The sequence below is a fragment of the Babesia microti genome, chromosome II, assembly GCF_000691945.2.
Source record: "Babesia microti strain RI chromosome II, complete genome".
NCBI lineage: Eukaryota > Apicomplexa > Aconoidasida > Piroplasmida > Babesiidae > Babesia > Babesia microti.
Genome location: NC_027206.1, coordinates 389,333 through 416,821, shown reverse-complemented (window position 1 = coordinate 416,821; position 27,489 = coordinate 389,333). Strand labels below are relative to the sequence as shown.

The 27,489-nt window shown below is 35.4% G+C and overlaps 17 protein-coding genes across 17 annotated transcripts; 7 read left to right on the top strand and 10 right to left on the bottom strand.

The window, feature by feature from the left end:
• Positions 1-86: 86 nt before the first annotated feature.
• BMR1_02g01160 (TBC domain containing protein) lies at positions 87-1,311 on the top strand (the record flags this gene model as incomplete). Its single annotated transcript, XM_012792550.1, has 6 exons — positions 87-286; positions 309-470; positions 492-573; positions 596-797; positions 819-985; positions 1,006-1,311. The coding sequence occupies 6 exons, from the start codon at positions 87-89 to the stop codon at positions 1,309-1,311; spliced, it is 1,119 nt and encodes a 372-aa protein (XP_012648004.1).
• Positions 1,598-3,268, bottom strand: BMR1_02g01155 (mitogen-activated protein kinase; the record flags this gene model as incomplete). The annotated part of the gene is made up of 1 exon (XM_012792549.1): positions 1,598-3,268. The coding sequence occupies one exon, from the start codon at positions 3,266-3,268 to the stop codon at positions 1,598-1,600; it is 1,671 nt and encodes a 556-aa protein (XP_012648003.1).
• Positions 3,873-6,775, top strand: BMR1_02g01150 (NAN1, UTP17, WDR75, NET1-associated nuclear protein 1 (U3 small nucleolar RNA-associated protein 17); the record flags this gene model as incomplete). The annotated part of the gene is made up of 3 exons (XM_021483129.1): positions 3,873-4,109; positions 4,130-6,205; positions 6,227-6,775. The coding sequence occupies 3 exons, from the start codon at positions 3,873-3,875 to the stop codon at positions 6,773-6,775; spliced, it is 2,862 nt and encodes a 953-aa protein (XP_021338086.1).
• An 86-nt stretch (positions 6,776-6,861) lies between these two features.
• Positions 6,862-7,331, bottom strand: BMR1_02g01145 (hypothetical protein; the record flags this gene model as incomplete). The annotated part of the gene is made up of 3 exons (XM_012792547.1): positions 6,862-7,020; positions 7,042-7,212; positions 7,233-7,331. 3 exons carry the CDS (start codon positions 7,329-7,331, stop codon positions 6,862-6,864), a joined length of 429 nt encoding a protein of 142 aa, XP_012648001.1.
• Positions 7,434-8,883, top strand: BMR1_02g01140 (actin-related protein 6, Plant like. ALP2; the record flags this gene model as incomplete). Its single annotated transcript, XM_012792546.1, has 3 exons — positions 7,434-8,222; positions 8,243-8,543; positions 8,564-8,883. The coding sequence occupies 3 exons, from the start codon at positions 7,434-7,436 to the stop codon at positions 8,881-8,883; spliced, it is 1,410 nt and encodes a 469-aa protein (XP_012648000.1).
• Positions 8,884-8,968: 85 nt separating this feature from the next.
• BMR1_02g01135 (hypothetical protein) lies at positions 8,969-10,610 on the bottom strand (the record flags this gene model as incomplete). Its single annotated transcript, XM_012792545.1, has 3 exons — positions 8,969-9,958; positions 9,979-10,572; positions 10,593-10,610. 3 exons carry the CDS (start codon positions 10,608-10,610, stop codon positions 8,969-8,971), a joined length of 1,602 nt encoding a protein of 533 aa, XP_012647999.1.
• Positions 10,725-11,165, bottom strand: BMR1_02g01130 (hypothetical protein; the record flags this gene model as incomplete). The annotated part of the gene is made up of 1 exon (XM_012792544.1): positions 10,725-11,165. The coding sequence occupies one exon, from the start codon at positions 11,163-11,165 to the stop codon at positions 10,725-10,727; it is 441 nt and encodes a 146-aa protein (XP_012647998.1).
• Positions 11,166-11,314: 149 nt separating this feature from the next.
• Positions 11,315-11,668, bottom strand: BMR1_02g01125 (hypothetical protein; the record flags this gene model as incomplete). The annotated part of the gene is made up of 2 exons (XM_012792543.1): positions 11,315-11,518; positions 11,573-11,668. The coding sequence occupies 2 exons, from the start codon at positions 11,666-11,668 to the stop codon at positions 11,315-11,317; spliced, it is 300 nt and encodes a 99-aa protein (XP_012647997.1).
• On the bottom strand, positions 11,952-13,436 carry BMR1_02g01120 (hypothetical protein; the record flags this gene model as incomplete). Its single annotated transcript, XM_021483128.1, has 5 exons — positions 11,952-12,002; positions 12,023-12,501; positions 12,522-12,582; positions 13,278-13,301; positions 13,323-13,436. The coding sequence occupies 5 exons, from the start codon at positions 13,434-13,436 to the stop codon at positions 11,952-11,954; spliced, it is 729 nt and encodes a 242-aa protein (XP_021338085.1).
• BMR1_02g01115 (translation initiation factor eIF-2 gamma subunit) lies at positions 14,143-15,667 on the top strand (the record flags this gene model as incomplete). Its single annotated transcript, XM_021483127.1, has 7 exons — positions 14,143-14,178; positions 14,202-14,280; positions 14,301-14,804; positions 14,826-14,986; positions 15,008-15,345; positions 15,367-15,538; positions 15,560-15,667. The coding sequence occupies 7 exons, from the start codon at positions 14,143-14,145 to the stop codon at positions 15,665-15,667; spliced, it is 1,398 nt and encodes a 465-aa protein (XP_021338084.1).
• A 312-nt stretch (positions 15,668-15,979) lies between these two features.
• On the top strand, positions 15,980-17,150 carry BMR1_02g01110 (hypothetical protein; the record flags this gene model as incomplete). The annotated part of the gene is given in 10 exon segments (XM_021483126.1): positions 15,980-16,036; positions 16,057-16,152; positions 16,174-16,236; positions 16,257-16,299; positions 16,321-16,503; positions 16,525-16,581; positions 16,602-16,714; positions 16,734-16,840; positions 16,861-16,935; positions 16,955-17,150. 10 exon segments carry the CDS (start codon positions 15,980-15,982, stop codon positions 17,148-17,150), a joined length of 990 nt encoding a protein of 329 aa, XP_021338083.1.
• A 116-nt stretch (positions 17,151-17,266) lies between these two features.
• On the bottom strand, positions 17,267-17,791 carry BMR1_02g01100 (hypothetical protein; the record flags this gene model as incomplete). Its single annotated transcript, XM_012792539.1, has 1 exon — positions 17,267-17,791. One exon carries the CDS (start codon positions 17,789-17,791, stop codon positions 17,267-17,269), a length of 525 nt encoding a protein of 174 aa, XP_012647993.1.
• BMR1_02g01095 (hypothetical protein) lies at positions 18,156-19,130 on the bottom strand (the record flags this gene model as incomplete). Its single annotated transcript, XM_021483125.1, has 4 exons — positions 18,156-18,444; positions 18,465-18,821; positions 18,845-19,100; positions 19,124-19,130. The coding sequence occupies 4 exons, from the start codon at positions 19,128-19,130 to the stop codon at positions 18,156-18,158; spliced, it is 909 nt and encodes a 302-aa protein (XP_021338082.1).
• Positions 19,315-19,764, top strand: BMR1_02g01090 (peptidylprolyl isomerase; the record flags this gene model as incomplete). The annotated part of the gene is given in 3 exon segments (XM_021483124.1): positions 19,315-19,456; positions 19,477-19,706; positions 19,726-19,764. 3 exon segments carry the CDS (start codon positions 19,315-19,317, stop codon positions 19,762-19,764), a joined length of 411 nt encoding a protein of 136 aa, XP_021338081.1.
• Positions 19,897-20,825, bottom strand: BMR1_02g01085 (DHHC palmitoyltransferase; the record flags this gene model as incomplete). The annotated part of the gene is made up of 6 exons (XM_021483122.1): positions 19,897-19,961; positions 19,982-20,124; positions 20,146-20,307; positions 20,329-20,514; positions 20,537-20,753; positions 20,777-20,825. 6 exons carry the CDS (start codon positions 20,823-20,825, stop codon positions 19,897-19,899), a joined length of 822 nt encoding a protein of 273 aa, XP_021338080.1.
• BMR1_02g01080 (hypothetical protein) lies at positions 20,866-25,902 on the top strand (the record flags this gene model as incomplete). Its single annotated transcript, XM_012792535.1, has 1 exon — positions 20,866-25,902. The coding sequence occupies one exon, from the start codon at positions 20,866-20,868 to the stop codon at positions 25,900-25,902; it is 5,037 nt and encodes a 1,678-aa protein (XP_012647989.1).
• Positions 25,903-27,342, bottom strand: BMR1_02g01075 (zinc finger protein; the record flags this gene model as incomplete). Its single annotated transcript, XM_021483121.1, has 6 exons — positions 25,903-26,213; positions 26,234-26,343; positions 26,367-26,668; positions 26,690-27,003; positions 27,025-27,192; positions 27,213-27,342. 6 exons carry the CDS (start codon positions 27,340-27,342, stop codon positions 25,903-25,905), a joined length of 1,335 nt encoding a protein of 444 aa, XP_021338079.1.

Genomic DNA, 27,489 nt, shown 5'->3' with positions numbered 1-27,489 from the left:
TTTTGGTGTAATTTACCAGTTAATGATGTAAAATATTTTAATTTCTATTTTATAATTGTTAATTATAGTCGTTGAGTGATCGTGCCATGAGTGAATGGATAAGTAACATTCTGTACGATAATTTTCAAAACATTACAATCATTCCCAATCCGACTGACAGCATCTATAAAAATGAAAATGTTTCATATGATGCTTACGGGTTTTGCATCAAGGATGAAGAGTTGAATCAATCAGTTAATTTCTATGAAAGCAAGTTTCAACCTAAGCGTGAACGCCGTAAGAAGAGGTAACTAGCATTAATTACCTAGGTGGAACAAATTTATGGGTATCCAAAGTTTGGACAACATTAATTTAAGTTTGTTCAAAGTCATGATCAGAAAGGGTGTGCCAGACAACCTTAGGTCTTCAATCTGGCAAAAAATGATAGGCAGTGATGTACTCTACACAGCAAACATTGGTATATTTGATAAGTAAGCTTGCAAATTATCAAGAATGTTAAATGTGACTCTTAAGCCAGAAATAATGAAGCAAATAAAGTTGGATGTTGTTAGAACATTTCCTACCCACAAAAAAGTAATCTCAAATTCATCTATAGTTTTCACCTAATAAACATGGTTTAGAAGATTTGGAGAGGGTATTGTACGCCTTCGCTACCTACTTTCCTTCCATTAACTATTGCCAAAGTATAAATTACATAGCTGCTGTACTTTTGCTATTTCTACCTCCTGAAAGAGCCTTTTGGACCCTAGTGCAACTGATAGAGAGTAAATCGACAGATAAGGGTTTAAGAATTTCAGGTTTATAATTGTATGATCTAGGTTATTATAAGGAAGGGATGACTGACCTTATGCGGGATATATTGGTTTTGGAATCTATATTAGAGACTAGGTTAAAACGGGTTCATGCCAAGTTTAGAATTTTTGGAATTGACATTGGTTGGATATGTGCAGAATGGTTTTTATGTCTCTTTTCAATCAGCTTGCCGGTATACTCATGTTAATGTAGATCAATACGCTGTTACGTGTCTGGGATGTCCTAATGCTTGAGGGGGACAAAGTTTTGTTTAGAATTTCTTTTGGGATATTCAAGATGAATGAAGCGAAGATACTCGAATTAGATTCTTATAACAGCTTGTTGATGTACTGTAAAAACATGTCAAAGGTACTAGTTGAGCATAACGAACTAATCAAGACCAGCTTCAACGATATGCGGTTTTTTAGGAGGAAAGAGATTCAGAAACTTAGGGAAATGGCCAACGGGAAACTTGGTAGATCTGGAACTTTGTCTAAAAATAAAATTGACCCCTTGTAAAACATTTATCAATAATTACCAAAATGTAGCTTATAATTGTCTAGGTGTGTTTAGATTGGAATTATTAAATGTATTTACCAGTTATACTAACTAGGGATTATCTACCAATGGGTTAAAGCTGATATTAATTGTCAGTATGAATGTTACCTAACTATTTACAGATTAAAAGTGTAACTATCTATATGTAAGTGTGTAAGATGACATTTAATTGTATGTAAACTATTGAGTATAAAAATTCATGGGATGCCTATACATAGCATCAATAGCCAAATAATGTTAGTGACTATTATACATTGATATTTTCCAATGAAGGATGTATGATCAGTTCTGGGTGAAATCGCCTAATTTCAACCAAAAACTCGCGTCTTAATTCAGATTCAGTCATGTCCATGGAATCATTGAACGGTAAATGTATTTTCTTCCAGGCACAAGGCCCATCCTCTCCATCATAAGAACCATCGCCACAGGCGTTAGTGCTGCTGATGTTAGTATTGAAGTTCTGATCGTTTCTTATTGGATCAAAGAAAGGATGGGCCAGGGCTTGGGAAATGGTAATCCTATTCTCGGGCTTAAAGACCAACATATGCTTAAGCAGATCCACTGCCTCGGGTGATGAACCCTTGAATTTCTCAGTAAGATCAATACCAGATCTAGGGGGAAACATACGAATGTACTTTTTTACATATTCTTTTTCCAAACATTCGACTTCATCTTCCCATGGAGTGCCCAAGACGTTGAAGATCATATTCAATTGGTCCATATCTCTCTGATTATTGCATTCCAAAATGTCATTTTTATTGACATTTGCATCTCTATATTTTTTGTCATTCTTATGATCCGGTGATAAAGGGAAGCAAAATGACCCAGGGAATAGAGGAGATCGTTCACTTGGTGAGTTAATATTTTCCTTGATCATATTCATTAGCTCGGCAAAGATACATCCAATTGACCAGACATCTATTGCTTGGGTGTATTCATCTTGCAATAAAATAATCTCAGGTGCCCTGTACCATCTAGTTACCACGTGACTAGTTAGTTGCTTTTTGTAAGTTTTTGACTGACTGTTATTTTTGTCGGGTTTCGGTGTAACAGTATCTAATTTAATACTGTCATTGGCATCAATAATGCTAGAGTTGTCACTAGTGCAACTGGTTGCCGAATTAAATGTACACCCCTTTGAACTAAGTGCTCTTGCCAACCCGAAATCACAAATTTTTACCGAACAATCCTTGTTTACCAGACAATTAGCAGGTTTTAAGTCCCGATGGTAAATACCCATATTGTGTAAATATTGCACACCAACCAACAGATTATAAGTCAATGTACGTACGTGTGATTCAGTTAGAAATGCTGAGGAACGAAGCAATTTCTTGAAATCTGAATCGGCAATTTCAAGTACAACATATAGTTCATCAAAAGTCTCCATGTTACTAGGTATGATTATATCTAGCAACTTAACAACATTTGGGTGATCTAGCCGATTTAAAATTGCAATTTCTCTTAGTATCCGTTTACAATCTACAAGATCGTCAAACACTTTGTGGATACGTTTTATGGCCACATACCTGTTCTCAATCGAATCATATGCCTTGCTAACTTGGCCATAAGAACCTGAACCAATGAGTCGCTTAAGTTCATACCGGGGTGGTATATTCCAAGTAGTTTTGGACTTAGATATATTCCTATCTAAATTGCTCGCGAACTTTTGTGAAGGTTTTGCTTCATATTTTGATCCATCCTTTATGTTTCCAGTCGAGTGGTGAATGTAACTAGTGTGTTTCAAATTCTTTTCAGTATCTAAATTTGGGTCCAATAAGGATTCTTTGTCCATAGAATCCGCAAATGAAGGATAATAAGCGGTGGACATACGGGATAAAGGAGCCGGCTTGTTTTGTACCTCGTGATCGCTCCGTCTAATCTCGCAATTAGGCTTGTTTGAAACACTAAAATCATCCATTTTTGTAGAAATAAAGTATTTTTGATGTGATGTTTGGTGTTATGTTATATTAAAGTCGGGGTTATTGGTGAAAATCGATTTTTTCATGTCACCAATTTGTCTATATGTAATTATTTAATAAATCCGGGAAGCGTAACTGTGTAACATGTATTTGAAGGTGTAGTTATAGGTGTATTGTGAGTGGTAATATACAGTTGGAAATTTTTCGGATTTCTGGAGTTTCCCGAAAAGCTACCCTGTAGCCCATTCCCTACAAATACTAGACACTATTCTCCCTCCTACCACACTCGCGCTTTATTGTCAGCCATATACCAACTCAAGCTATTCCAATGACCATAAATCTTCAGTCTAATAAATAAATAATAACTAATCGTTATAAATGGGCAGTATACAAAATTTTTTTCTCACTAATATTAAGCAAGTGATACATTGTATTGTATAATGGCGTTACAATTGTGTAATAAATTAAGTAGACGTTCCAGAAGATAATTTTTAATTTATGAGAGTACCAGTCTAAAAATGTCAATTTGATGCCTAGTAGTATATTGATTAGCTACCCCCAGAGTCAATACCTCACGACACGGCCACCCGGTTTATATAGGGCATGGAAGCCCATCTGTCCAAACCGAATGGAAACGATTATCATACCCAAAATGGTGGCTCTAAAAGTGATAGTCTAAAATGTAGTTATAAGAGTCCACTATTTGGCGGCTACTTCTTAACCAGCGCCCCCTGCTATTCCACATGTGGCTTATACATATTTGTAAGCAATGCTTCTAGAGTACATGTTTACAACTCCAAGGATTTATCTTACAAATTTGTACTTCCTCCCACTGATTCAGTAAGAAATCTCCCATTCAGATCATAAATATCGCAGTCTATTGCTGTAGTAACGACTATCTGCTAGTGCTTTCAAGGCTGGGCAAATTAATAGTCTATAGGATGGATGAGGAATACTCCAGTTTCGATAAATTTGCCGAGTATAGTTTCACTGGGTTGGAGATGCTGGATATGAAGGTGTCAAAATTTGGCACGATTTTTCTGGTAACCAGGCATGATTCCAACACCATTGGCATTTGTAAACTACAATTGAACTTTAGTGTATCGTGCACCGAGATTGTGGAGTGCCGAGATAAACTAGAGTATATATGCAAATTTGATCGTGATATAAGCTGTTTTGCCATATCATATACCGGAGAAATGATCGCAGTTTCCGTATACAAACTCTTAATGGTATTTAAGGTTGTCGATATGGGCAGTATCAATATGAATAAATCAGCAAATTTGGGTAATTTGGTAATGTATTGCACGTTATCTCTGCATCAGATTACAACTTTGTCATTCCACCCAAGACAAAATTATCTGGCATCCGGAGATATCACGGGCAAGGTTATTACATGGCACATAAAACAATACGATAATCAGTCAATGGCGGTAAATAATCCACTTGTGTTTAGCGCCTCTTCCGTCGCCCTAAATTATATTTCTACTGGAATGATGAGTAATGAGGTTTGCCACAAAAGGATGGGTTGCTTTTACCTAATTAATAACCCAGATAATCCCATATCTCCGCATCCCATTGCTGAATCACTCATCTCTAGTGAAAACTCAGGCAAATCGCAGTTGAAAACTATTGATAAACAATTGAATGCCGTAAATGATGGCTCTGGTGTTGAAAATTTCATTGGGTTACTCGAATGTGACACTAGGGTGTTACATTGGCACGCCCATGCAATAAACAGTTTGGTCTTTACTAATTGTGGTAGGTTTATGCTAACAGGGGGTGAAGAGGCAGTTGTTGTAATCTGGGATTTGGAAAATGGTACCAAACGTTTTATCACGCGTTTGGAGTCTACGATCTTTTATATTGTGATATCAACAGTGGATAACATTCCCACACAATATCTGGTTTCATGTGGTAGCAATTGCGTGAAGACTTTCGATCCAATTTTGCTGATGCTCAAACATACGATTTTTGGCATTCAAGTCCCCATTGCCATGTCAATAGCAAATTTTGACAATTTGAAGGGAATTGCAAGGATTACTGATCAATTTACCCTAGCCAGTACAAGTGATGGCGCTGAAAATATTGTTTGTGTTAAGCCCATGAGACGAAATATCTACTTTCAATCTCTGCCACTCAGTCCGAGCAATTCTACTCCTTATGGCCTAATCGCACTATCTATTTCTGGAGTAAAACTTCAGTTTTTTAGCGTTGTTACTGGTGTTCAGCATTCATATCTTGACTTTATTGATTCAAATTACGTTAGTAGGAGTCAAGAGGATTTTGGTTTCACATATCTTGTGGAGGAGATATGTATCAGTAGAGATTGCAGCAGGATTGTCGCCAGCAGCTTCAGAAATATGTACCATAGCGACAGAATTAAAGATTCCGTGGATTCTGAGAAACGAATTTTGCGTTTTTGGCACAAAAAACACGATGAACTCGGTTACATTGTTAATACACAAGTAAACAACGTGCACATTACGAGGGTTTTAAATATTATCGAATTATCCCCCGATAGTTTTGTAAGTGTTTCCACTTATGACTGGAAATTGTGGTCGTTTTGTGGGGATTCTGATAAGTGGAGTTGTACGTTTGCTGGGTCATTCAAGGGATTTACGAATTATACCGCATGCTTATCCATTGATAAATCATTAATGGCTGTGTCCCATGGTATGCACTTGTCATTTTGGTATAGCGACTGTCAATCACTATTATTGCACAAGAAATTGTCAAACGATGTAATAAATTGCGTTTGTTTTGTGGACCATCAGCATTTGCTCACAGCTACGGCGTTTGATATCTCTATTTGGGACATATTTTCTGGATTTAACGAGCCTATCCAAACGTATAGTTATACACATTACAAGATTACGCAATTAGTATATAATGAAGTGTTACCCAATGTGTTTGTCGTTATTGTGGGAGATAAGGTAATGGTATTAATAATTTAGACACGTAGTAAATTGGAGGTTTTCCAAATAAATACGGGAAGTTATTCATTCAGATCTATACACGCAGAAGAGCAATGCATTCCAAACGGGTATATAGCATGTTGTCTGGCTAAATTGCCATTGTTTGCCGTAAACACTGCAAGTGATAATGTTGTTGGTGATACTCGGGCCACTATAAACGGTGTTTGTATTGAACAAATAGTCAAGTCTAGCGATTATCTGACTCTGTTAGTTGTGCTGCTGAATAACCTGGAATTCCGGACATACACGATTGATGTAGAGACCCATGCTATTAGAGTTTGTGAATATTTGGTGCCCTCTATTGCAAGTACGGGGAATACGGCCGAAAAACGTCACTTGTTTGACGGTATCGATGTACCTGGCGATGTTCGTATGGGACAGTCGATAAAAAGAGCATCGATGGTTAGGCCATTTGAGGAAGACTGTCCAACATTTGCTCTGCCCTCGCCAAATGTTGTATTTCATCGCATGGTAAGATCGCTGCTCAAGCCACAAAACAGTTTCCCAAGCGCCAAAAATGGCATGTAAAGAACGGCAGTAAATGAAGTTGGCTATAAGTAGCTAAATTTGTAAGATTTAATTTTTTTAGTCAAATTTCACTAATTTTGGTCATATTATTCATTACTATCGTCCTTGTCGGTGTCTGTTGCATGGGTGGAGAGGTCCCTTGCCTTGCGGTAGGCAAAGTCAAATATGTGTTCCAATTGGCAAAGTTCTTTGGCCGCTGAAGTATTTTCCTGGTGTAATTTTGATATACAGTTCCTTATTTCATCCTATATTAGCTCCTGCATTACCAAAGGGATTGTGGAATCCGGTATGAAATCAATGTTTTCATCTATGGCCTTTAGTATGACAATGACTTTATCAGTAAGTTCTGTTATTTTTTCCTTTATAACATCTGGTAGTTCTGTTGTATTTATTTGGGTGCTTTGACTTGCCTCAGGTGCCACAACAGTGACAATTTGCTAAATTAACCGCCACGTACAGTGAAATTGACCAACAGATTTTGGAGCAAATACTCTAGTCTGCTAAGAGGATCTCTAACTGGTGGTGATGAGCTTATGGCACAACCGACACAACTCATGTTAAGAAGCAATACATAAGGTCAATATAAAAGTTGCGTATAGGTACCCCAGTTACCGCTACTAGGCTAGACATAGGCGTCAGGTCTAGAGTAGTAAGTGGGATGGAATATGATTACAAATTGCCAAAAGTAGTGATAGATAATGGCAGTGGTTTTATTAAAGCAGGTATTGTGGGTAAAAATCGAAATCCCATAATCCTCCCCAATTGCATTGGACAACAGCGTAAACGTGGTTTCGTATACGTAGCCGATAACTGTTATACATGCAGTGAATACTTTTGTTTGAGGCCACAACAATCTGGTATTGTTGTGGATCCATTGCGGCAATTGTTGATTTGGGAGAAGGTAATAGGGAAAAATTCAAATTCTTTGTCAATATCTCCAGAAAAAATAGGTTTGATAGTTACCGGACCATTGCTAACACCTCAAGCTTCACTTCGTGCCCTTTCTGAAATCATTTTTGAAGATCTATGTATACCTATTGCCGCGTTTATCCCAGCCCAAACTGCGAGTCAATGGAGTCAATACTCCAAAGTCTTAAAGACGGAGTGCTTTTGCCCAGGCTACAAATCATTCGACCTAAACCACGGCTATACGTTGCTAGTAGATATAGGCTTCTCATCTATCCACTCCATCCCCTACAAAGATGGTATTCCAATCCTCAAAGGGGCACTTCGCAGTAATATAGGCGGGAGCCATCTCAACGCCTATCTTAAAAACGTAATGTCTCTCAGGTCTCTGGATCTGAATTTTAACGAACTCCTTGTTCAACACATAAGAGAAGAGTCTTGTTATGTATCCCCAAACATAGATGAAGAGTGTAAGCTATCGTCTAAATTGAAGAGTAGGAGATTGGCCTATGAATATATAATACCGGAATACGTTAAAAATGTAAGCTTTCATTCAGTTAGAAAACCCAAATGTCAAATTTTTTTCAAACCTATCGCAGCAATCCCAAATCGTTGCTAGAGCACGATTTGAATTATTTATCGCAGCCACCAGTCGCCGAAACTGGCGTTCACGGCGTCGATGATATGCTAATTGATTCTAATACAGCCTCCTATATAACTCAAGATGATGTGAAAAATGGGAAAACTGACGTAAATGTTAATCATTTTTTTCACCCTAGTCAGTTTGTGGATACTACAACACAGCGAATTCGATTGTATACCGAATGCTTTACGGTGCCAGAAGCACTGTTTTCCCCCGATAGTAAGAATATTTTAACTCAGTAATAGGGCTAAACGAGTGTGGAATTGTTGATCTGATTTGTAAATCGTTATCTAAATGCCCTTTTGAGGCTCAACCTTTGCTGGCAGAAAATATATTCATTTGTGGAGGAAATGCCAAAATTAAGGGGCTAAAACTCAGGCTATATAACGAGTTAAAATCATCATTACCAGATCACTGGAAATTATGCATTAGGCAATCTGTAGATCCACAATTATCTGCTTTCTATGGCTCTTGCGTTTGGGCTCTAGACCCTGGCGGATTTGCTTCACATGCCATCACACGCGCGGGATTCTTAGAAAATGGGCTATCAATCTGCTAAAATTTTGTTGCTTTCTTTCTCCTGTAAGACTAGGGATAATTCTACTATACAATTAAAAAATCTGCAGTGAATATGTTATGGACGGCTACACTAGTGATCTGGCTAGAGTAAAAGCGGTAATCTCTGGAACAATAACCCAATCCGAAGAATCGTGTTTATCATTCTCAACCTCAAATTGATTTGATCTTCTAACATCCATCATGTGCTGTGCCTCTTTCCTCGCCTGAATATTCAAGTAATCCTCAAGTGTTACCAATCTGAACTTAGCCGCCCTGCCATTAGGCACAAATCCCATCTTTAAATTTTCATCCGTAAAGGCTTCATTAGATTTGTATGGAGTAATAACCGAATTATCACTTGCAGAGGTGGAGGAACACATGCGTTCTGGTGAGTTTTGAGTAGGTTCTGGGTTGTAATTGCTATCTTGCGTTTTGGAGGAGTAGCTGTAGTTTGAATTCACTGGAGTGTAATTATACCTGCTGGTCAGTCCTAAAATATTGCTAGAATGTGAAAATGGGTCGTTTATTAGGCCCAGATATAGGTTCCTGAACCTAACCTTTAGTATACATAATCCTTTCTCAACAACCTGAAAAATTATGGGTTCGGTTGTGGTATTTTTTGATAAAATTGCGTTCAAAAAATATTGGTCAGTTCTCAGTTTATATCCAACATAAGGGGAGTTGGTAGAGGCGAATGTAAGGCTGTAATCGGAATTTAGCCTGAATATCCCAGGTGAAGATTGCGAACAACACAAAATGGGTTCCTTGTATGCATTTGGCAATTGTGTACCCAAGAAATTATTCGAACCATCCAGAGAAATCATGCAGTATTCCCTATTTGTATACAGCGATGATATCTCAGAGTTCAAAAACATATAGTTGTCTTTGCATACGTTTATGAAATTTTTCCAAAGTTTGGATATGAAGTGTCTGGGAACTTTCATTGCGAACGAATCATCGTATTCGGAATTTGATGATATCTTTGAAGAGTATTCGCTGGAAGAAACCCTATAAGTCATTTGACAGTTCCTTCTACTGTCGCCTCTCGCCAAGGAATCATTACTGATGAGAATTTTCTTAATATATTTATACTTACCGTAGTGTCTAAATCTATGTTATTTGACCCATTAAAATGCATGCTAGATCTCAAATTCTTCTTTAGTTTGGTTATCTTGTCCTGCAGAGCTTCTATAGTCTTGTTGTTATCATTCTGCTGTTGTAATAAGTCTCGTATAAGATTGGATTGGTAATTTATTTGTGTTTCTTTGGATTCAAGCTCCTTAACCATAGAGTCCAACTTCTTGTTCTCATTTTCCAACTTGCTAATCTTTTGCTTATTCACAAATTCTACATTGTCTCTCTGCATTGCCTTTTCCTTTGTGATATCGGAGAGGTGTTTATACTTTATTTTCATCTCATTCAATTCATTCTCCAACTCAATAACTCTTTGGACTGCATTTGTATTGCTTTTGTATGTTTCCTCTAGTTCCTCTATTTCATCTTGCTGGGCCTCCCTCATGCACAAAGTGTGTTCTTGCAGCCTAACCAGCTCCGCTTCAACATTTTCCCGATCAACTCGTTCCTTCTCCAAATTGGCATGCAGAGAACTGATAATATCTTCGAGGTGTAACCTTACAGTTTTGGACTTTTCCAAAGCATCCAACAGTGATTCGATATATGCGTCGCGATCCTAGGTCACTCAACTTATACCTCGTCACTAGTCTCCATTTAACGTAATTATCATGCATTTATCACGAATAACACGCAAAATTGAAGTAATTCTATACTGAGGTTGTGATGATGTAACAGTGATGTTGTTTTAAAACTGTGTCTTAAGGTGCACTAATCATCTCCGGCATCTGCTCCACTGGCATTTCCATCATCATCGTCATCACTTTCTTCATTTTCTTCATCTTCATCTTCACTATTGTCAGACTCATCTTTTCTGCGTTTCTTTTTTTGTTCTGAGAGTTTTTTTGTTATAGCATCTCCGACATTTGCCACTAAGGTATCCATGTTAGGGGGTTCTGGTGGTGGCTGCGGATTTATCATATCGCCAATCCCCTTCACTAAGGGCGTTATCACTGGTGATAACAAACTTCCCAATACTCCAAATATTAGTCTCCTTTTTGGACTATTTCCTTTATTAACCCCTTTGCTGGTAATTTTGGTGTTCGACGCGATTTTAGACGTCGATCTTCCTATATAATGTTTACATTCAACATTCCGCCATATAGCTAATATAGTGGCTATAAAAAAATGTATTTGATATTTTATGTTCATCAAATTGAATACCTACATGTTGTTCTAAATGATAATTCAGATCTGTGAATTTTCTAGTTAATTTTCTCGGCATTTTTACAATCCCAGCTACTGTGTAAAACTATGTCTATATATTTTATTATTATTTAATAATTAGGTAATGGTTTTAACTAGTTATTCGTCATGTTAGTATCATAATCCATGGATTGTCTCGGAACAAATTTTCTGTAAACATATCTAACGGGCTTGAATATCATCTTTTTGGCGCGATTAAATATACCTCTTCTTTTTTTGAAATGCTTCCTTGGAAGTTTTTTGGTATGTCCATTGGCAAAACCTTCTTCAATCATTCCGTCATGACATTTACGTTGACACTAGAATTAGTTATATTAACACATATGTGTAAGCAATGGTATTTATGCACTTACGATCAAAAGTTTGTTGGTATCCCTACTTTCATCTATCGAATTACACAATCCAGCGCAGAACTTATAAACATCGGAATAATTCAAAGTTCTTGACATGACTACAGTACTGCTAATAGCAGATACGAATAGAATTAGTGATGGTAATTTCATATTTGAAATTATTAAAAACACTCCAATTGTTGATGTGTTTAATAATATCAACTAGGATTGATTTTTTTTGTTATTTGTTCATTTCATATCTAGATCTTTCGAGGAAATTTTATTATTAGCATATCTGATAGAGATTCTATGAAGTAACAATACTACACTTTATAACTAATTTAAATTGGTGTAAAATTATTGTGTTAAATAATATTAATTAAACAAGTTAATAGTCAATTTATTCATCTTTTATATCATCTCGTTCGTAACTTTTTAATACAATGTTATCCTAAATTAGTAGTGATTTACTTTAGGATAAGTTTTGAAGGAGTTGTATATCTTTTTAACTTTTCTACTAGGAGCGGTTGCTACATGTACAGCCTTCCTAGCCGCACCACTTACATTATTCTTCGCTTTAGTTGCAACATTTAGAACAGCCGCCTTTGCATTGTATGCTGTGTTACCAATTGCATATTTCGTTTTGAATATTCTGTCTCCTATTGCATGCTTGGCATTTCCAACTGCATTTGAGGCTTTATCCTTGATATTAGTTACCTTAGATCCCACATGTCTTTGATAAGTCCTACCAATGCCTCTCTTCTTTGCTCTCAAATAATCCTTCAGCGTTATATTCATATAATCGTCATTGACACTTCCAGCGATTGAGCCATATGGGCTCCCAGTGAATGTGCTATTGGTTGAAAGTGGTCTAAATTCACTTTCCTGCCAGTCATCACCATAATCATATATATCTTCATATATAGGTTCGGCCTGAATACTGGTGGGTGCTATATAACATTAAACTTACGGATTTTACTAGTTGATGGTACACTTTTACTCTGATCATTAGATCGGCCATTCTTGTTTTCCTAAATATAAAAAATCAATAAACATATCATTTATATCTATTTAAATTGCTTGATGCAATCAATTGTGCATTTTTAAATAATTGTCATATTGTCTTTAATGATATGATATCTTTAATTAACTTATTCCATAATACATCATTTACAGTTTGAATTTCGATCTCCTATATGATGCATTATTATATTTTTACAAACAAAAAATACGCATTTTTGCTTACATAATCAACCATTTCATTTGCATTATGATATGTTACATCATTATAGTCATCCAATAAAATACTGTCATCAACATCACTATCTTTAGGTTTAGATTCATTTTTATGATCTTCATCAATTGTAAAATCTGAGTGGATTAGTGAATTACCTGATTCTGGCGGCTCTAAATCTGATTTGTAAATAAAGATTATATTGTCTTGTTTGAAAGGATTGCTTTTTTGCGATACATCCTCTTTAATCTCCTTTAGCATATAATTCTTAAACATGGTATTAAATCGTTTGGGAGATGGTTTTAGTAATTTATCATCAATTAGTTCATCGTCACCTGCAGCCTTTGTCTGCGTGTGAAAATCATAATTGTTAATATCTTTCGTGTTATCTTTGATTTCAGGTATGTTCTCAAATATTAGCCTTTTATCATCATCAGGTATTGTATCACTAGTGAAATCATTGTCATTATGTGAAATATGTGTATCACTTACATCATTTTGTTCAATTGGTATTGCCTGAGTAAAATTGTAACTAACAGGTAAAGGTCGACGATTAATTACGCTTATATTAGGTGATGTACCGACGTTGTAACCAAGAGTTGTTTTTAATGGAATTGCCGCGATAAATAATATTAGTACGCTATGCATCATATTATAGATATTTTGGATATTAAATTTAGATTAGTTATTTACTAGAATTAAATGAATCTGACAACCGTTGATCATAGAAGGAATTTTAAGGCGAATTTTTACAAAAATGTAATCTATCAAATAATTTGTGTTGAATTTTTAAATTGAGGAATAATAATCGACTATGAATTTCTAGATCCACGAACATTGGTGTTTAATCCCCCAAAATAGTAAAATTACCAACAATAACGACTGCTATAACACTAAAATGCCAAAATATATTAGTGGAAGGCCGGTATATTAGTTTATCACCCTGTACATTAGAAACTAACAAAAATATGCTCCACAAAAATCAGCCACAATATACTATATAGATGCTAGGCTAATAATAAGTAAATAGTGTGACGATGTGTCGGTTCATAAGGGCAATATAAATCATAGTATAAGTAGGAATTGTCAGACGTCCCCACAACAATATATCTTTTATTGTCAGACTTGTGATTAATTTTGACATCAACTTCTAAACATGGCAAATTAGTACCATGCTCATTTTCTAATGGGTATTTAAATTATTATTACGGGTTGTACTTTATTAAACATTTTTTTTTGAAAACATAATCACAGCTGCAATATTTAGTCGCGTCTAAATCACTAATAACAATTTAAATTGAACTAATAGCGCAAAATCTATTGATATTTGCCACTTTTTCACAGCAACAAACGCAAAATGGTCTCATGCAATTCAGATCACCTACGTAAGCAAGTAACTAACCAACTAATCTTCAGGACCTATCATCATTGGATATAACTAAGCTCACGCCATTGTCAATCGATGTAATAAGCAGACAGGCTACAATCAATATAGGTATAAAAATTATTATCTAGGTACAATCGGACATGTGGCACATGGCAAATCTACAGTTGTTCATGCAATTTCCGGCGTTCATACTGTGCGTTTTAAGCATGAAAAGGAACGCAACATTACAATCAAATTAGGTTATGCAAATGCTAAGATTTTCAAATGTACTAACCCTGAATGCCCGGCCCCTGGATGTTATACTTCGTTCGGGAGTAACAAGGAAGACGATCCACCCTGTCCTAGGCCAGGGTGCGGTGCAAAAATGGAGTTGAAACGGCATGTTTCATTTGTAGATTGCCCTGGGCATGACATTTTAATGGCTACGATGTTAAACGGGGCGGCTGTTATGGATGCAGCGCTTCTGTTAATAGCAGGAAATGAACCCTGTCCACAGCCGCAAACATCTGAGCACTTGGCAGCAGTTGAAATTATGAGACTTAAGCATATTTTAATATTGCAAAATAAGACGGAATTGATCAAAGAAGTACAGGCCTTTCAACAGCAACAGGAGATCCGTCAATTTGTTTCAGGTATTAAAATATCTGACTTAGGCACTTCAGCTGACGGGGCCCCGATCATTCCAATTAGTGCAGTGTTAAAGTACAATATAGATGTGGTGTGCGAGTATTTGGTGACTCAAATCGCAGTGCCTAAAAGGGACTTCATTTCCTCGCCACAAATGATTGTAATTCGCTCATTCGATGTCAATAAAGTACGTATTAGTTTAATTCAGCCTGGAGAGGAAATTAAGAATTTGCAAGGTGGAGTAGCGGGGGGAAGTATATTAAAAGGTGTTTTACGCGTGGGAGATGAAATTGAAATTAGGCCTGGGATCATTTCTAAAGACCCCAATGGGACCATACAATGTAGGCCCATCATTTCCCGTATCGTTTCCCTGTTTGCTGAACAAAATGACCTACAATTTGCAGTACCTGGGGGACTAATTGGCGTTGGCACCAATATAGACCCAACCTTAACCCGAGCTGATAGGCTTGTTGGCCAGGTCGTAGGTTATAAAGGATTATTACCAGAATGTTTCGTGGAGATTGAAGTTTCATATTACTTGCTAAGGTAATTAAATAAACAATTTAGACGCTTGTTAGGAATAAGGGCACAGGACGGGGACAAGAATACCAAGGTGGCAAAGTTGAGAAAGGGGGAGTTCCTAATGGTTAACATCGGGTCCACTTCCGTGGGTGGGAGAGTTACTGGTGTCAAACCTGATATGGCAAAACTCGAACTAACAGGGCCAGTTTGTACAAAGGTAAATTACTGGGTGATGTAGATAGGTGACAAAGTTGCTTTGAGTAGGCGTGTCGATAAGCACTGGAGATTAATCGGCTGGGGACAGATAAACAAGGGCAAGGCACTGGTCATCCAAGAGCCATTATAGATATTTTTGGTTATTCATTTATTGGTGATTATTTTCTGTTATTTTTTCGAATTGACGAATTGTTGTCAGAAAAAATTCTTTGTAATAACTTTAAGACACATTTAGTATGATTCCAATTAGTATGCTAAATCAATTAGCTTCATTCGGTAATTTGACTAGGGCATCAGTTTTAAAAAGGTTGAAACACAACTCGTCACTTGTTTTATCTGAAATAGATTTATATGTTAATGCGATTTTTACTGTGGATGTTAGTTTCATAGATAAGGGTATCGTTGCGAGTATTTAGCATTTATCAGTCGGAGTTTAGTGTATATGTTGCTTGTGAAATGGAATTTTGTATACGACGATGCAGTTTCCCTGAGTAATAAGGTAATCAATTTTTGAAATAGATATACAAGTTCGGCATGCCCATAATATCAATTGTAGAATCTAATAATTGCAAAGGTGGTAGCAAGAAGAATATGAAGAAAAGAAAGGGTGATGGAGTAATTAATTGCTATATTTAGAACTTCAAAAATGATACGTGCAAAATTGTAAAACGAAATACATCATCCCTCAAATTTACAGCGGTAACAATGTGTGAACATAGGAAACTAAAAGAGTGGAAGTTGTTATAAATGTTGATTTTCAAAGTAATAAAGTATTGACTTCAGATTCTAGCCTGCACAATAAATCTAATTATAAACTAGAATGTCAGACATATTTGGATATAAATAAATGCATACAGACACTAATACATCAAAATGGCATTCGCCGTATTAATAAATTAAATGGTCCACGTAAATCATATTATCCGGAAAATGCTGAAAATCAACCAAATAATACATTAAAAGGAGGTGATATGGTTTCTAAATTAGTTAAAAGATTACTTAGGCCTCCAAAAAAAATTCTTTATGAGTCATGGATACATAAAAGTAGTACAACAATCATTTAGCAATGAGTAAAAGCAATGAACCTAAACAAAGGATTTTATTTAAAAATACAAAACATAAATCATTTGAAATCAACGAAGGGGCGGATAGCAGCGAAATCAAACTCTTTGAGCTGGTAGCTCAAATTGATTTAGATATCTCCTGGATATAGTAGACACCATGACAAATTACTAACACTTACTAGGCACATTTTCAACGATAGTAATTGTAATGAAAATTATGCAAATGTTTCTAAGACACAGTATAAAATGTGTTATATAGGGGAATATATATAAATATCAACAGAAAGTACAAGACCTTTTTTCGAAGGAAATACTCAGAAACACAATTATTACAGTAAGTTTCAATTACATAGGTTCATTACGAATAATATAATTGATGGTCATTTGAGTTTTGGGGATATAGCAAATCCAAAATACACCAGCAAAAAAGAGGCTAGCAAATGCTTCATAATACTTTTAAAATTGGCATCCAATGACGTAATCAATATACAATGCCACAAAAACGCCCCAATCATAACGCTCGTAACACATAATTTATCAAATCATTAAGTGCTTTAAGTATATATGTTAGTACAAATTAGGAACAAAGTTAAACAAATTTCTGTTTAATTGTTCACCTGATCCCTTCCTTATTAGCTTTCTAGTGAATAGTAGCAATACCAGTGTTATTTATTGGATGGCCTGCCTCTGCTGTTTCCATTTTTTGAACTGCTAATGGGCGGCGAATTATTTTGTAAGGAAATTGAGATAAGTGAGTCCTTGATTTGACTATAACTTTGAGGTCCAACCATCTCCTCCAATTTATTTTCTCCTATTCGCAATAAATCCTTAATTAATGTCTTTAAGTAAGTCAAGTAGAGATAACCCGCTCCTTTGAAGTGTGAGCTGCCTAACCAGAAAAATGTGAGCAATTTGATCTCGTAGTAGAGGGGAATGAAAACCAGAATGGTAGTGAAAAAAAGGTATTCTATGAATTGAGTGCTGAAGTAGATGATCCAGTATACGATGAAGTGGGCATAAAGTGATGAGTGTGAAGGCTGCGATACTATGGAAGTGTTGGCATACTTGTCGCCCATATTTTTAATTTCATCCTTGTATAAATACGAGAATGTATCTATTGCGGGATAAAAAACACATACCAAAAAGTTCAGCACAGAAAAGATTAGTGGAGTCATAAAAGATAATGACATTGTTCAGCAGTTATTGTTTATGAATTGTATATTATTAAATATTAGAATATCGGTGCTTATTGATGATATTGTATAAATTCTATGCGTGATCGTTATTGAAAAGTGTAATAATTGCAAGTGATAAGGATCGAATTATATGTACTTCTAACTTTTGATTTGAATGTGCTAGAAATAAATGCAACCAAATAGACCTCCAAGAACAAATTGTAGACGCAAATTATCTATCAGAAGGTTTGCTGTGGGGTGAGCTGTGTAAAGCATGTCACCAACATATATATCATGCACAAAATACGTCTATAATGCCGATAGTAACACTAAAAATTAAAGATAACAATTTTAATATTGTATTTTATTTTGATTGTAATTAGTCACTATTGCGTGTGCTCTTTAGTAACATTTCTTTCCACCGCGATGCATATTCATCTCCATCAATCTCTTTAGTTTTGCATTCTTGTGCAACTGTTACATACAAATATTCAGTATATAACTGTCTATGTTTAATACCCCCTGCGCATTCTTGCTTTTCCCTAACAATAATCCCATAACACCTGTATCTGCTGCCTAATAATTGTGCTGCCTTGTTGTCTTGGCACAGGTTATTGCCGTATACATGTATGTCGTTAGATATACAGCCAATATTTTCACCAATTGGGCTAAATGAACTGTGTTTTACCTATAATTGAAAAGGTCGGGTATGGGTGGCGGATGTAGACTGAAATATGTTTCCTTGGGTAACTTTTGGGAGTAGGGAAGGTCTGAGGCCCATAGGCAACCCTGATGCATCGTGTATTCCATAGGGACATAATACCTTATGTCTATGATATTTACCACCAATCCATTTTTGATCGTGAAATTTGGATGATCGCTAGCGTAGCAATCAACGCCATCGATGATAAATCGGTAGGGGTAAATTCCCCTTTGAATCTCTAAAATTACATAAAATTTGTTGCCATTTTTATACATCTTAAACCTTCTAGGTTCTGCACTAAAACTAGCCACCAAATACACTTCTTCTCCTCCTTCATTCCACCTAAATAAATGCATCGTGATTACACAAATGGGCAAATAATGAGTCCTTCATCTTGGAATGAATTTTTCCAGTCAATTCCATATTGATTGGAAACGGATTGTATCGAGGATTTTTTTTTTCTTAACTGCTCCGAATTAGGATCTAATGTTGAATCGAACATTGTTGAGTCTATTACCGTTGATTCTAACAATTCCATATCATAATTGGCATCCGATATATTCATCCAGTCCTCCAGTTCCACAACCGTGCTTTCTATGTAAGTTGACGAATTGTCTGCATCTTAGTAATTAATTTAGCCTTACCCTCCATCAATTACAGTAATTTAATGAATAATTACATGCTTAAGTACAACTAGTTAAACGCATGAGTCAATATACGTAGTACGACACCCTATATTTAGTGTACCTACTACTCTCTCATCATGTATAACCCATAATTTGTTTGAGTTATTTTTTATTTTCTATATTTATGTAAAAATAATACAAGGTCACTAATGGACTCTAACGATATAGATTCTAAGCGTACGCTCTTTGTTCGTGGTCTAGCGGAAGGTGTCACTAAGGAAGTACTATACGCCGCCTTCATTCCATATGGAGAAATTAGACATCTCGAAGTACCACTAGATAAAACTACAGGTAATGATTTTTAGACTTAGGTAAACATAAGGGATTCGGCTTTGTGGAATTTGAGGAAGGTGAAGATGCCTCCCATGCTGTTTTCAATCGCAACAACTCCGAACTTTACGGCAAAGTATTAAGGGTTACTTATTCAACGCACGCTGATGTCTATGAGAAGAAGTCATATAAGAACAAGGCAATTTGGGCAGACCCAGAGTATTATAAGCAGAAACTGGTGGAAGCGGGAGTTGAAGTACCAGGAGGGGAGGTAGGCTTATCTAACTCAGCAGCAAACTGGTGTTGATATTGGCACGGACAACGGATAGATATTGGATTATATTATGATTTTATGATTTTTTTAGTTTTTGTAAAATTAAAAACAAAATTTATCAATTTTAGATTATCTCTAACACATAAATTATATAACACTATTAATTAGAAATTAAAGCTACAAATTTCTAAACGTGTCGATTTTGTGGTATAAGGGGCAATTGGATAAATTCCATCCAGTTACGGAAAAATCCTAAATAGAGGCTATAATACCATTGTCATATGGATTGCAATCATCTAGCATCCTTGTGAAGTCTTCATTTATGGTCTTATTTTTGGAAATTAGGTACATTGAATAACCCAAATATGCGCCAAATGTAATTATTTGGAATATGTGTGAGAACAATGGTATAATACTAAATAATTTGGTTACGTACATAAATGCATGGTCAAACAGAATATTTGATAATGTTTTCTCTTTATTGAGTATGGTAAATATCTTAAGAATGGAATTAAGGTGCAAAATGCCATCCAAATAAGTAATCATGCATAATATAATAAAAACTTTGTAATTATTATAGCCAATGCAATTGGATACCCTATATAAGATGGATGTATACCAAGGGCAGTGATGGTCGAATCTTTTTATGCAAAGGTCGCAATGCCTGCAATGTTTTGACCTAGGTGGTTTGTATATACGACAGGAGGCGCACCAAACAGTTACTACTGGCTTTAGGTGTATATGAACAATTTTTACTGGTGCTGAAGTCTCCATGTACTCTTCTATATCCTGATCTTTATCAATACTGTGTAATCCTTAATACTTACATCCCCGGTTCTATAAGTGATGTAGCTAAAATTAGGGATATTGAGGCAAAGCGTATTAGGAAACTAAAAGCAATATCTATGTATATGTCAGCATAGTATTTGAAGGCATACACGAGGTATATAATCCAAATGGAGAGAACGACGGAGATTGTTATTAGAATATTCTCGGGATTCGGACCACATTCAATCCTTCCTCCAAACAACTCCCTTCGTTCACCTATTTGAGCATTATTTATGTACCCCTATCAATAGGAATCAGTCTTGTTCGTGCGGTTGAATAAAAGTCCATCAAGATATGACATCATTACATACACTAAGGCCCCACGCATATGGATTCCTTGCACATCTGCAACTCTGCAAATGTAGGCAAGTTGCCACTTTCATACCTTACTAATTGGGTAGAACAAAAACTAACTAATTGTAAAAGTAAAACATCTCAAGAATCACTTGAGAAATTTAAAAAAGAATGTGATAATGCAGTTGAATGTACCTTAGACGCATATTTGGGCAATTTGGTTATCAATTTAGACACAGAGGAATGCAAAATAGATATAGATTCGTATGCGCTAGTGGAAAAAGATACAGCAAAGTTGTTAATTATAGCACAAAACTCACTGTTAACAAACCCGAACACTTCGATAAAATTATGTAGTTCTTGCATCAAATTATTAGATTTTTTTTGTAATAATCGTAATTTTACAATAAAAAATACATCGGTAATCCTAACTAGTAACAAGCTATTTGATATTCAACGCAAGATTCTTGAACAAACACTAAAATCCTTGCCTTATCTATTATCTAACATAAGCAACGACGATAAGGATTTGAATATGGAGGTATTAGATGTTTTACATCGTTTACTTGACCAAAACCTTAGCAATCAAATTATACTAACAATAGCAGACAGTTTAATTGCAATACAGGCAATTACTTATGGTGACAAACTAAAGGATTATTTAATAAGTAGGTTTAATAAACAAGTATATAGTGATGAATTCATGAACGAAGCTTGTAAAAAATTTTACGAACACTTATTTGAGCCAAATAAATTTTCAATCATAACAATTTGCATTGGCAGGGGTATAATGAATATGGATTATCGTCTAGTGAATTATGGACAGGATATTATGTTTTTAGGATTTAAGCCAGGTACATCACTGGAACTTACTCAAATGTCCTTATTGGGCATGCAGGTTTACACATTTACTGTGTTTTATAGGTATAAGGATAAATTCATTACAACTGATTTAACTAGTGATTCTGATTTGTTTAAGCGTATAAAAAAACTATTTGAAGTTCTAGTTAATGTTTGGGGGTCTAGGGCTAGAAGATCATCTCACCTATCAATTTGCCTATGGGAAAATCTGATTAAATCATTGATAAAGACTAAAAACCAAGAATTGTGTAAAATTGCATATGAAGCTTTGAATGGCGCTTTGAAGCAGTTTTATCATCGAAAAAGGCTTTACTATACTTGTCTAGATCTTTCCATTCCGTTAATAGGCATTGAACGCTTATTAGAACAAAATTCTTATCTGATATTGGAGTTAATCATTTCTACTGGTGATCTAAACTCACGGTCCATTGCTACAAAGCTTCTACGTAAAGTCTTCAAGCAGTTACTCAAGGAAATTGATTTGAATCTATTTAAAGGTATATTTTACCCTCTAATTGCTAATATCATTAAGAATGAACACTTGGTGTATGAGGGCTTGAAATTTGGTGGTAATTTATCCGAATTTTCCCAAACAAGCATAACGAATTGCATGTTAACACTACTGACTGATTTTGACGATGCAATCGAACTAGAATTGCTTAAACATATGAACCAACCTAGTAATAATCAGTTGTGCAAATCTAAATACGGATTGGCAATATCAAACACAGATTTAATCATTGCTTGTGATAAAAAGAGTCTAAGTAATTGCAATTATGTATATATTATAGGAGAGTTATGCATTGCAGAGTCGATAATACTTTCCTGGTCCAGAAAAAGGAATAGAATTACTTTTGCTGATAATGAATCTATATTTGGTAATGCAATAATCATTGGTTATGACCAATATTTCATGACTTTTGTTATACCCATGTCCCGAATTATCACTGCAACATTATCTATTAATGAACCTACGAGAATTAATATTTTACATGCCATGGTAATACCACCCAAGATCCTACAGCCAACGCTCATTGAATCCTATCTGATCCTGCTGGCATCTAACACAAGCTTCACAATTACATGCCTTGAGAATAGACAATTGCAACTAACGACATTTATTAAATTTTTTCGGAGATTTAAGAATCCAATAACCAAATCGGCATCCAATGCAATAGGAAAACAGTATGCCATACCAGTTATTAATGACGATATGTATTCTCAAATTAAATTATTGGATGTGATAGAGGGGATAAGCACAAAATTTGACACTGAATTGACTGTGTGGTTTATACGTGAGATGGATAATATAATGGCCAAGGAATTCTTTCTAAGTGCCAATCACGAAAGATTGGATATGGCTTTAAGAATAACCAGGGAATTCATCACAATATTGCTCGAGGAGTACATTGCCAACTCAAAGTACAAAATTGTCAAAGCTATACTTAGCATATTTATAAAATTGCCAGAACAGTTGGTAGATACAGCCTTTCATACGCTAAATTTAATCCCGTGCGATGCCATAACTGAATTTATAAGTGAAATTGGATTATTTTCAACAATAAATAAGCGATTAGATGATGCAAGACCATCAATACATACCCAATCTGCATATTTATATGCTCTAATGATTAATAAGTGCCCACAATTAATTCAATTGACAAACTCTACAAATTGTGACAATACAAGCTCGATAAAATGTCATTTTGATCTATTCATATGTAGATCAGTACATCTTATTGATTTTCAAATGGAATTTTTGGACAAATACTTTAATAACAATATTAAATATGAAACAAAAATTCCACTGGCATCGGGGTCACTTTATGTATTCGCCAAGATGGTAGATCAGGCAGTTGGAAAGACCCCAATTGATGTATGTAAGTATTTGAAAATTTTGAGAATCAATCTTGCCAAACTAGGCAATTATATAAGCGAAATCATGCTTCAAAACCCAAAATATTTTGATTGTAGGGGGCACTTATCCCCTAACACATTTGACACTGGTAATAGTTTTTACAATAAAGAATATTATTATGAACCATTGGGAGATTACAAATTTGGATTATTCGGTCCAAATAAGTGTATAAAATACGCTAAGAGTACATTTTCTGAGTTCGTAACGTCTACAATTTGGAAGAATCTTTCCGCACTCATGTATGCGATGATATCTCTCATCCGTTATACATTTGGGCCAGATTATAAGAAAAGTAGCAAATTTGATATGATTAATCCTAAAAGTATCACTGGAGAGTTAATCAATGAGATTTCACTGATTGGAGATTTGGTCATTACATTGTTGTTGTATAGCAAACATAGGGGTGTAATCGATTCATATGCCAAGTTCCTAAATATAACTTCATCCAAGCTTAAAATGAGTGGATATGAGACACAAAAGGTTGTGGACATGTGGTGCAAAAGGCTAATCAACATCTTTTCTGCTGATGAAGATGTATTACAAAACGTTACAAGGCGATTTTCAGTGGCAAGATCTGAGAACATAGCAATTTGCCTAGTATCCCTTCTTGGTGGCAATTCTAAGATTGAAGACAAGAATTTTAGCTATGTAATACGACTATTATTGACTGAGACGAGGTATAGACAAGAATCAATACATTTGTTACGTGCTATTGTTAGATCTTCGAACTTGGCATATTTCCTCAACAATTATATTTACGACATTATATACATATCATTACATAATGTGTCAAATAGCGATTGGTCAGTATCCAACGCTGCTTCATTGTTATTCTCATGTTGCATAAACTATTTGGCCAGTGGGTCATTGGATGATATTTTAGAAGATTCATTCTACACCAGGCATCTAGACGATTTTTTCCAGTGTAAACCTCAGCTCAAGGATTTGATTCTAATGGCTCTGTCGGATAATGCAGATCATGCAAATAGTTTAAGCAATAGCGCCAATCAGACTGCATTTGCCTTGATATTTGTAATTAAGTTTAACGGAGGGGAGGTTTTTCTGCCACAAATATTTAAATTATTGGGATCTCGTGACTATAGAATACGCAACTTAGCAATGAAAGGCATAGTAAAATATTCTAATGGTACTAGTAGTATCGTAAATTACTTGTCAGAAGCCACTAAAAGTTGTAACGATTTTAATTTGTTACATGGTTTATTATCAGTTGTGAACGAACTAAGTGAACTATATGACGTTGCAGCATTGTATCCATCCCTAGAGAATACTATACTAAATTTGTTTAAAGTAAGATTGCCCTTTCCAATAATATCATTACTGATGCATTTGGGTTGCAAATTCCTGTCATTTAAATTACAATTGATGGAATACAAGTATGTAATTCAATTGGTAATTAGTGCCTTTGGGGCCAAATTTTTTAGTGAAATATCAAATTACTTCGACAAATATCTTGACTATGTTGAAATATTTCCAAATTTTGACCTAAAAAGCTGCAGTTTAAAGTTATTGATTAAGCTATCGTATACATTGGGTTTATGTAATGATATAAATTTTAGAAACAAATTTTACAGCATTCTTACGGATGAATTGGTCGATTTATCACCATTGGATGATTTTTGGTATGACATAGGGCATAAATTGCTTGCAAAAAGATATGACGAATCTTGCCTCAAATTCTGTCTACGTGCATGCCATAAGATGCCACATAAATATGTATCAGTTTTGATTAATATATTGTCAAAGCATACATTTATGACCATTGGTAGCTTGAATTATATCGCACAGATCACTATAACAGTTATATCAGACTTAATTGGTGATAGTGAGACTAGCGAAATTACTGATGAATTAAATATATTATTGGAACTTGCTATGGGTATGATTCAAGTTATAACAAGTGATTCGGCCAATTTAGCAATGAAACTATCATTTTTAAATACATTGTCAACAATCAAATTGTCTAAGCCAATACCAGCAAATGATATAATATCCAGATATAATTTTCATCTATGGCAAAGATTGATATATATTTTGCAAGATGAATCGCCGGAAATTAGAAATGCAGCTAGCGTTATAATATGCAAATACTTGCATAGTTGGGGGGATTTTGACAGCAAAATCATGCTGGACTGGAGTAGTACTGAAGATCTAGCCTGTAAACTATTAAATATCTGTAAACCATGTAATGTACAAATTAAAAATGCACATGATGATAATGAGTTTGTGTTATTCCCCATAGAGCCAGCAAACATATACCGTGAAAGACAGTAATTAAACTTTCATATCTAGAAGCCCCAACTCATTATCTTGTTCCATAGACCGTTTATAACTTTCAACCTTTAACCTAGGATCAGGTTTGTCTTCATCTGTAATCGATGCGATGAAAGATCTCCCCGTCGGATCATCCAATATCATAATTGTATTTTTGTTGCCAAAACTAGCTATATATCGTAGCATTTTACAACAATCCTTCAATCCACCTGCAACCATTTTTGCTGAGTCTCCAGTAACGAAGGGGTTGCTTGATTCCAAATTCTCCGCAATTTTAAGTAGTACTCCCTCAACTGTAGTAAATACGCAACCTGAGTAATTAGTGACTTACCTATTGATCCTGCCATCATAACGAAATCCACTTCAGGTATACTTATGCTTGCTAAATCTGAAAGAATGACATCTCTATTTAAGTCGTCTGGATGAGATATTTCTAGTTGCCTAGATTATAATCTTTGCTATACCACTTTTGTCCAAAATCTCCAATTGGCCCGCCAGGTTTTACCTCAGTAGATTTTGCGCCACAATCACCGCATGTGAAGGAAAATATGATGCACTCACGGAACCCTGGTACTTGAACTTGACAAATTTTGTTGCTACCGTTGTTTCCGCAATCTGGGCAAGCTGTTTGCAATTCAAATAACGGAGGCTCATAATCATCCTCTAATGGTCTATTTAGGTCTAATGTATTGGATTTGCTACTGTTGTTACAATTGTAATTCTCCCTATCAACACCATTATCTCCTAGAGTGGAATAGCCCATAGCCTTAATGAATAAGTTAATTACTTTTGTTTGCTGATCAGTTCGTTGATAGTGTATTTTCTGTAAATTGGAAGTGTTAGGTAGCTGTTCAATGTAACTATTGCCACTAGGGTCATCTAATATTAATTTGAATTGGTTATCCCCTGTCGTATAATCCCTTAGAGTATTTATTACATCAAGAAGTTTCAAAATTGTTTCATTGCTCGCTACGTTGTTTGATTCTGTGGTTAATTGTTTATAATATTCAGACAAGTCACTAATTGCTGAATTAAGTAGTCCTTCAATGGTTGTAATGACAGAGCGATCGGTAGACCTGGGAAACTCAAATTCGATGTCAACTAGTTGTGCTGGTAAATTACCTATAGTGACGGCACTAAAGGTCGAAAGTACAATTTGTCGGTTTAGATCATCCAATTTTTGAACTTGAAGGACAAATTTTACCCCTTCAGGCTGTAGTATACCATTGCCCTTAATATCATTATCCCTGTAGCCGCAGTTGTCACAGTTGAATAGCATCATCAAAAGCTCTAAATTAACAAATTATTACCCCTGAAATGCGGTACATTCAATATTGTACAGATTGATGTAGATGGAATGCCGCAATTTGGACATGCCGTTGGCACTCGGTTTTCGTTGATCGACTTCGTCAATTCTTCATAATCAAACTTAGAACTCATTCTTGAAGCTCATAATAAAGTTTGATCAAAAAATTATACTGAAAAAGACCTACAGATGGCATATGGTACTTATATTGTCCGGGTACTAGGAATACTATAAATTATACCCTAACTGAACAATATCCTAGGGGGCACGGATAGGTAAGG